General features: G+C 43.9%; 1 protein-coding gene across 1 annotated transcript in view; it reads right to left on the bottom strand.

The window, feature by feature from the left end:
• LOC109918713 (tubby-related protein 4-like) overlaps positions 1-9,823 on the bottom strand; it is a 576,781-nt gene that overhangs the window by 368,339 nt on the left and 198,619 nt on the right. The window contains exon 4 of the mRNA XM_048600969.1: positions 2,798-2,978. Coding sequence (XP_048456926.1) covers positions 2,798-2,978 — 181 coding nt within the window. The remainder of the gene's footprint in view (positions 1-2,797; positions 2,979-9,823) is intronic.

Raw genomic sequence — 9,823 nt, 5'->3', positions numbered from 1 at the left:
ATAGCCCTGGCAAAACTCTGACTGAGGATCAGTGAGCAGGTTATTGCCACGCAATTGCTGTTTGAGTGCACTGTTCATGACCTCTACATCACTTTCACTGGATGATTGAAAGCAGACCGACAGGCCCGACTGAATATGTCATTTCTTTTCTACATTGGAAGAAACCTGGGCAGTCTTTTACATTGTCAGGGAGGTACAAGTGTTGTGGTTGCGTGGCTAGAGGTGCACATGCCTCCAGCACTATTGTCAGAATGTCTCAGTGGCCATAACTTTTGCAGTTCTTCAGCCATTCCTGGATACACAGTGGAGTGAACTGAAATGGCTGAACCCTGACACCTGTGATGCTGGCACTAACCAGAGAAGGCAGAGACGGATCATTCACTCAGCACTTCTGACTGAAAATTGTTGTAAATACTTCAACCTCATCGGGAATATTTGTGGCGTCTTCCTTCAGTGATTTATTTAATTGTCTGCCAATATTCATAACTGATGTGGCAGGACTGGAGAGTTTAGGTCTGATGTGTTGGTTGTGGAATCTCTTTGTTCTATCACTTGCTGCTTACACTATTTGCCATGCATGCAATACTTTGTTGTGCTTCACCAGGTTGATACCTCATTTTTAGGTTTGCCCTCCCGTATTCTTCATTGGACCACAATTTATTTCTTGGCTTGATGGCAACAGGACAGTGGGGAATGTGCTTGGCCATGAGGTTTGTGATAACACTATGGCTTTAAGAGGTGTATTTTGTCCTGCTTATTTTTTTGAAGAGAGATTTTAAGACAGAGGTAACAAGCTGTCTGTGCAATGCCAATGAAGTAAACAGTTTGTGAGGCCGTGGGTTTTTTTTGAAAGTTGGAACAATGGAAGCAGTATGAATGGATGGATTCAGACTCCCATAGAACAAGGGTTTTAGCTTAGGTTTCAGCAGTTGTTATGGTTTTGCAGTTGGCTGTGTAAGTTCTCTCTCTCTCTCTCCCCCTCCCCACCACCCCCCCCCCCCCCCCAGAAATTTCTCTCTCTGCTGCCAGAATCTCATGTGAGACAATTTATTTTACTGAATTTGTCTTTGCCAAGGGTGTGCTTAGTAATGCTACTATCTTGGAACATTTGCCATTTAGTAGTTAGATAACCTATTATTCTGTTAAGTTTTCCAATAGAGTTAAAGCTATACCAAATTTTCTTTCTTTTTTTCGTATTCTTACCCTACAGTTAAAATAAAATGTGTTTGCTTAAAGCCAAGTAGCGTGACCAATCAAATTACATCTGGAATTCAGCAACTTAACCTCACTTTTATCTTATTTTGAAAGGCAAGTATATCTAGGTTATCGCCTTGATAGATTTAAAGTAGCGGGGTTTGGTCTGGTCCATAACAGATTGCAGATTTTGCTTGAGTACAATTCTGCTGCACCTCATGCCATGCAGCATTTCATGGATGCCCAGTCCAGTTGAGCTGCTCAGTCCATTTAAAATATCGCCAATTCTGCATGGTAGTAGTGCCAGACAACAGGATGGATGGCATCCTCACCGTGATAATGACACTTGGGCTCCACAGGAATATGTGGATTTCACTCCTACTGATACATGGAGAGATCCATCTGCATTAGATAGAGTGGCAATGGTGAAGTCAAGTATGTTGTTCCCTCAAATTTGTTCCCTCACCACCTGCTGCAAACCCAGTCTAGTACTTATGGCCCTTACGACTCAACTACCTTGTGCAGTAGCAAGCTGCTCTCGATGGTGCACATTCATTTCTCCCAGCCAGTGCATGTGCCTTTTCCATCTTCAGTGTTTCATCTAAGCAGTGTGCAACACAAATGAGCACTCATGAGCTAAAGAGGGCAGTACATGCTAATCACCAGGAGGTTACTGTCCCCTTGTTTGACCTGATGCCAATGAAACCTCATTAGTCCAGAATCAATACTGAAGTCTCCCAGGGCAATTCCCTCCCAACTGTATGCTGCTTTGCTGGTGCTGCCTGTCAGTGGGGCAGGACTTAGCCAGGGATGCTGACGGTGCTGTCTGCAACGCTGTCTCCATGGTACAACTTAAGCATTGCTAAAGGACTCAAGTCAAAGCTTTTTGTCTTGCGAAAGAACCAGGCTTGAAAAAAGTGTGACACCTCTTTATGAAGCATGAGATGAGGATGCTGATTGCTAATTAGTTAATTATTGACATTAAAGATCTCCCCACAGTGCCCTTGCTTTTTCAAAGTGGTATTCAACAAGAAAAATAAAAATAGAAAGAGATGCGGATGCTGTAAATTATGAACAAAAATAAAGTTGTTGGAAAAGCTCAGCAAGTCTGGCAACATCTGTGAAGGTAAAAACAGAGTTAACATTTTGGGTCTGGTGACCCTTCCTCAGAACAAGAAGGGTCACCGGACCTGAAACGTTAACTCTGTTTTTTCCCTTCATAGATGCTGCCAGACCTGCTGAGCTTTTCCAGCAACTTTGTTTTTGTTCAACAAGAAGAAGCCTGATTCATCAGCTGAGGGAACAAGGAGGGTAACAATACCAGGTGGTTTCCTCGGCTGTTTTTGAAGTAGTCATGAGGATTCCCAGGTCCATCCCCACCTGACTGTAATTTGCAGTTCAACCACCCAGGGGAATCTGTCCTGCTGGTGGGATAGGCCACATCCAGGAATACAATGGAGAAGGCTAGGACAACTACTGTGCTAATCCTTGGTCAAAGTAATTCTACACTTACAATTCTAATACAATATTTAGTAACCACAGCAATTTAATTTCTAGAAGTTTGCAGTCACAACTGCTGTATATTAAATTTTTGCACAGATACCTTGTGGTGGTGAGTAATCATCAGAGTCTGTGTCACTTTCACTACTGTCCTCCACAAGAAAACTGGGATAATTCCAAGACATTCCCAGGATCCCATCGGATTCATGAAGCAATACATGAGCCAGCATACGTCCATGGCAGTCCATCACTATTACTTGTCCATCAGCTGTACCAAACAGCACCTGCATAAAGATACAAAAAAATGAAGAGCTATCAAGATACCAACAACCAAAGGTTTCTTTATCACAGAAAATTATTGCTGAGCTATTATTCCATTATTGTTTCAGTATAATACTGTTGCAATAATGGAAATGAACATGAAGACTCTATAAAAGAGATGTATGGGTCTCCCAGGACGTTAATTTTTGCTGATTGGTTTTAAGATCAATTTTGTGTACACAAACAAACAGTTGTTGCATGTCAATGATTTTTTTGCCCACACAAGGCTTTCTATTTTGACGTTTATCAGTCCAAGAACAAATGTAGCTACTCCCTACAGCGTGATTCATAGAGCTATAGATGCTTACAACACAGCAGGTCTATCCAATGCATTGTCAAAGATCTGACTACGTTTATCCATTTTACAGATTTTGGCTCACAGCGTGAACAGGCTATGGCAATGCAAGTGAATATCTGAATACTGCTTACAATATTACAATGATTTCTGACTCAACCACACTTTCAGACAATGAGTTTCAGACTACCAACAACCTCCAAGTGAAAAATATCTCCTCAATATTTCTTAGTTTAAATGTACACTCCTTGGTTCTTGACCCTTCTACTTACTGAAAACTGCTTTCCCATCCACTCTATTAATGCCCTTCAATCTTATACACCTCTATCAGGTCCTATCTCCACCTACACAATCTTTGCTCACAGCTCAGGCAGCAGCCTCATGAACCTCCTCTCCAATTCCTCGATTGCAATCATATACTTCATGCATTTTAGGTATTTTCTAATCAACCTGTTCAGAAAGGTTACTGCACGCCCTCTGAAGCAGGCAGAACTTGAGCCTGGGTCTCTGGCTCAGAGGTAGGGACACTACCACAGCATTTCATACATTTCCAGCACAATTTCCTTGCTCTTGCATTCTACACCTCAGCTAATAAAAGCAAGTATCCCGTACGCCTGATTACCTGTGCTGCAACCTTCAAGGATCTATGGATAAGCATGTCAAGGACCAATCTTCATTATTTTCCAGGATTCTACCATTTATACTGTAATCCCTTGCCTTGTTAACCTTCCCCCAGTAAATTACTGTACACAAAGGACTGAACTCCATTTGCCACAGCTCTGCCCACCTGATACCTCTCTTAAATATCCTCCTGCAGTTTTATAGCTCTTCATTATTTACCACCCTGTCAATTTGAGAGATTTGTAAATTTCTTAATCATACCCCTTACATTTAAGTCCAACTCATAAGTGTACACCACAAACACAAAGATCATAGCACCAAGCCCTGCGGAACCCCATGGGAAAAGACTTTCAGTCACAGAAACACTCTCTGCTTCCTGCCTTACAGCCAATCTTGGATCCAATGTGCCACTTTGCCTTGGGTCCCATGGGTTCTTACTTTCTTCAGCTGTCTGCCATTAGGATCAAGATCAAAAGCTTTGCTGAAGTCCATGCAGAGTCATAGTCATACAGTATAATAACAGGCCCTTTGGCCCACCATGTCTATGCTGACCAACGAACACCAAAATACAATATTGTATTTACCCGCAATTGGTCCATAGCCTGCTATGTCCTGGCATTTTAAATGCTTATCCAGACACATCTTAAAAGGTTGAGAGAGTATTTGCCTCCAGCATGCTCTCAGTGTGGCAACCAGAACTGCACACATCTGCAGCCTAATCAATGCTCTTTAAAGCTGTAACAAATTTTCCTTGCTCTTATTTCTACACCCCAGCAAATGAAGGCAAGCATCCCGAATGCCTTCTTCATCACCCTATCTACTGTGTCAACTCTTTCAGTTAAGTATGGACTTGTACGTCAAGGTCCCTATGCTCCTCAGTACTCCCTAGGACTTACCATTAATTGCATAAATCCTTTCTTTATTTGACGTCCCAAAATGCATCACTCACACTTTCCAGGATTAAATTCCATCTACCATTATTCTGCCCAGTTTGCCAGCTGATCAACAGCAGACTGTAGCCTGAGACCATTCTCCTCACCATCAACAACACCACCAATTTTCATGTAATCTGTAAACTTAACTGATTATACCTTCTACATTCATATCTAAGTTATTAACATACATTAAAATACAACAGCAAGGATCCCAGCATCGATCCCTGTGGTACACTGCTGACCACAGGCTTCCAATCACAAAAACGACCTTCCACCATCACCCTTTGCCTCCTATTTGCAAGTCAATTTTGGATCCTGTTTGCCAAATGGCCTTGTATCCCATGGTCTCTTACCGCTCAGACCAGCCTTCCATGTGGGACTTTGTCAACGATCTTACTGAAATCCAAGTAAACCAAATCAATTCCATTATCCCCATCAATATATATTTACAGGTAGTTCTGCTATACCACATGTTTTGTTAATGCAAATTGGCTGTAACGTGATTGATGAAGAGTGGAGACTGTTTGGATTCTGCTGTACAGGTATAGCGATTTCCCCGTAAGGTGATTTTCTATGGCGATTTTCTATAGCATGAATATACACAAGAACGCAACTATCGCGTTATAGGACAACTGTAGTCACCTTTTGAAAAAACTCAATTAAATTAGCCAGACAAGATCTCCTTCCAACAAATCCACACTGATCAATTCCTGCCTTTTTAAGTGTTGATTAATCCTGTCCCTCAGAACTTTTCTCAAAATTTCCCTACCACTGACATCAGTCTAACTGGTCTGTAATTATCTAGCCTACCCCAGCTGTCCTTCCTAAACAAAGGATCCACATTGGCTATCCTCCATTCATCTGTCACTTCATTTGTGGCCAGCGAATCATTAAATATCTCTGCCAGGACCCGAGCAATCTCGTCCCTTGTTGCCCATAGCAGTTTAAGATACATCTCATCACACCGTGAGAATTTACGCACCTTCATGCCTGCAAATAGCTGCTCCCAGTCTATGTCTGGCAGATCCTTTCCAATGATGAAATTGGCCTTCCCCTAGTGCATGATCCCTACCCGTTTCTATAACAAATTTGAAACTCAGTTTGGTCACTATCCCCAACATATTCTTCCAGCAACACTTCAACCACTTGACCGACTTCCCTAGGATAGTACTGCCGCACCTTTAGTGGAACTATCTGTGTATTGACACAAAAAACTCTGCTGGATACACTTTCAAAATTCAACCCTATCTAATCCTTTCACACTAAGGCAATCCAGTTAAAGTTGAAATCCCCTACTAACATAACCTATTCCTCTCACACCTGATTTGCCCACATATCTGCTCTTGTCATTCTGACTATTGGGAAGCCTGTAGTACTATCTCAGCAAGATGATCACCCTTTTTTATTTCGACCCAGATGGCCCCATTTTAACAGCCTTCTAAACATCCTCTCTCATTACCACAGTGATGGTCTTCCTTAATAATAATGTAACGTCATACCCACCATCACGCCGGAAACTTCTATTTTTTGGAATCTCAAGCTGCCAGTCATGCCTTTCCTTCAACCACTTTGCAGTGATTGCAACAATATCATATTCCCAACTGCTGATCAATGTTCTAATTTGATCCACCCTACCCAGCATGCTCCTTGCATTGAAATAGATACAATTTAGTTTTCTGATGTACCTTACTCATGTCTTCTCCACCTGCTAGACTGTTTTGGTAGTACTTCTATACCTTACTGAATGTTGCTCCCAACTTTACATGTACTACACCCCAGCCTCCTGACAAATTATTTTAAAACCTCCCTAACAGCATTAGCAAACTACCCAGTGAGGATACTGGACCCGTTTTAGTTCAGATGCAACCCATCCAGCTTGTACAGGTACCACCTATCTCAGAATTTGTCCCAATGATCCAAAAATCTAAAGCCTTCCCTCCTACATCAGCCATTTAGTCAAATGTTCATCAGTCCTAACTTCCTAATCCTCAACTCAATAGAATGTGGCATTGGAATTAATCTGGAGATTACAATTTTAGTTGTTGTTCTCTTTAACCGACTACTTAACTCTCTAAATTCCTGTTGCAGGACTTCATTGTTTTTTAATCAGTGTCATTGAGCCAACATGTACCACTACTCTTGGCTGTTCACCCTCTCAGCTGCTCTGAGACATCCTGGACCCTGGCACCAGGGAGGCAATATATCACTGAAAAGTCTTGTTTGGAGCCACAGAACTGCCTGCCAATTCCCCTTACAATCAGAGTTCCCAATCACTTAAGCTCACCCAGTCTTTTTCTTCCCCTGCTGTGTAGTGGAGTCAACCGTGGCACCTCAAACTTGTCTGTTGCTGCTTTCCCTTGAGAGGCCCTCCTCAGTATGCATATATCTTCTATTGTGCCTGTATCTTCTGGGTCCATACACACATTACATTCATGACCCCTAACAAGCACTACTCTTTCTTAAATTATTCTCTTGCTCTTCGTATATTTAAAAAGCTTTTGGGTAGTCCTTTATTGTACCCGCCAATGCTTTCTCACACCTCTTTTCATTCCTAATTTCCTTTTTTCAAGTTCACCCCTGCACTTGTTATACTCCTCTAGGGACTCTGCCATACTCAGTATCTGTCATCAACTTCTAATATTTTCTTACGCCTTTGACATCCAGGGTTCGCTGATCCCACCACAACTTTTGAGGAAGGGTCACCGGACCCTTCACAACTGAACAAGTCTCATTTGCCCGTGTTTGATCTATATCCCTCCATACCTAGCCCATCCATGTATCTGTCTAAATACTTCTTAAACTACAGAATTATACTCGCTTCCACCACCACCTCTGGTAGCCCATTCCAGACCTCACCACCCTCTCTGTGAAAAAGTTGCCCCCGGATCTTTTTGTGTTTCAGCGGCGGGAGTCCGGGAGGAAGCGCGAGGGCAGCCTGGGAAGGTAAGCTTTTCGATTATAAAATTCTTACCTCGCGTGACTTCGGCCTTTCAGTTGTTTCAGCGGCGGGAGTCCGGGAGGAAGCGCGAGGGCAGCCTGGGAAGGTAAGTTTTTCGATGATAAAAGTCTTACCTCGCGTGACTGCGGCCTTTCAGTTCTTTCAGCGGCGGGAGTCCAGGAGGAAGCGCGAGGGCAGCCTGGGAAGGTAAGCTTTTCGATTATAAAAGTCTTACCTCGCATGACTCCATTTTTGGAGTGAGTAAGTGAGGTAATATATTTGGGCGGTTGCTTTACCCGAAACACTACCTAGGTAGTGTCTCCCACCCATCCTCCTCCTCTAACCAAAAAAATGGTTCTGAGCGCTGATTTGGTAAGGCTACTAGTTATTTTTTTAATAGTCTGTTTGGGAATTCAGAACAGTGGGAATGGATGTTAGGGCAGTTGAATGCTCCTCCTGTAGAATGTGGGAGGTAAGGGTCACCACTAGTGACCCCAATGACTTCATCTGCGGGAAGTGCACCCAACTCCAGCTCCTCGGAAACCGTGTTAGGGAACTGGAGCTGGAGCTGGAGCTGGATGAACTTCGGATCATTCGGGAGGATGAGGGGGTAATTGAGAGAAGTTACAGGGAGGTAGTCACACCTCAGGTACAGGAAAAAAGTAGATGGGTTACAGTCAGGGGACGGAAAGGGAACAGGCAGACAGTGCAGGGATCCCCTGTGGCTGTTCACCTCAAAAACAAGTATACCGTTTTGTTTACTGTTGGGGGGGACGACTTACCAGGGGTAAGCCATGGGGTAAAGGTCTCTGGCACAGAGTCTGTCCCTGTTGCTCAGAAGGGAAGGGGGGAAAGGAGGAGAGCATTAGTCATCGCGGACTCCATAGTTAGGGGGACAGATAGGAGATTCTGTGGGAACGAGAGAGACTCGAGGTTGGTGTGTTGCCTCCCAGGTGCCAGGGTCCGTGATATCTCGGATCGTGTTTTCCGGATCCTTAAGGGGGAGGGGGAGCAGCCCCAAGTCGTGGTCCACATAGGCACCAACGACATAGGTAGGAAAAGGGATGGGGATGTAAGGCAGAAATTCAAGGAGCTAGGGTGGAAGCTTCGAGCTAGAATAAACAGAGTTGTTATCTCTGGTTTGTTACCCGTGCCAAGTGCTAGCGAGGTGAGGAATAGGGAGAGAGAGCAGTTGAACACGTGGCTACAGGGATGGTGCAGGAGGGAGGGATTCAGATACCTGGATAATTGGGGTTCATTCTGGGGTAGGTGGGGCCTCTACAAACGGGATGGTCTACACCTGAACCAGAGGGGTACCAATATCCTGGGGGGAAATTTGCTAATGCTCTTTGGGAGGGTTTCAACTAATTCAGCAGGGGGATGGGAACCTGAATTGTAGCTCCAGTGTACAGGAGGTTGAGAGTAGTGAGGTCATGAATAAGGTTTCAAGGTCGCAGGAGTGTACCGGCAGGCAGGAAGGTGGTCTGAAGTGTGTCTACTTCAATGCCAGGAGCATCTGGAATAAGGTGGGTGAACTTGCAGCATGGGTTGGTACCTGGGACTTCGATGTTGTGGCCATTTCGGAGACATGGATAGAGCAGGGACAGGAATGGTTGTTGCAGGTTCCGGGGTTTAGATATTTCAGTAAGATCAGGGAAGGTGGTAAAAGAAGGGGAGGTGTGACATTGTTAGTCAAGGACAGTATTACGGTGGCAGAAAGGACGTTTGATGAGGATTCGTCTTCTGAGGTCGTATGGGCTGAGGTTAGAAACAGGAAAGGAGAGGTCACCCTGTTGGGAGTTTTCTATAGGCCTCCGAAAAGTTCCAGAGATGTAGAGGAAAGGATTGCAAAGATGATTCTGGATAGGGGCGAAAGTAACAGGCTAGTTGTTATGGGGGACTTTAACTTTCCAAATATTGACTGGAAAGTACTTTAGATGGGTCAGTTTTTGTCCAATGTGTGCAGGAGGGTTTCCTGACACAGTATGTAGATAGGCCAACAAGAGGCGAGGCCACATT

Source organism: Rhincodon typus, chromosome 9, assembly GCF_021869965.1.
Source record: "Rhincodon typus isolate 14 chromosome 9, sRhiTyp1.1, whole genome shotgun sequence".
Lineage (NCBI taxonomy): Eukaryota > Metazoa > Chordata > Chondrichthyes > Orectolobiformes > Rhincodontidae > Rhincodon > Rhincodon typus.
Note: the sequence above shows the minus strand (reverse complement) of the source record. Positions and strands in the feature narration are given on the sequence as shown.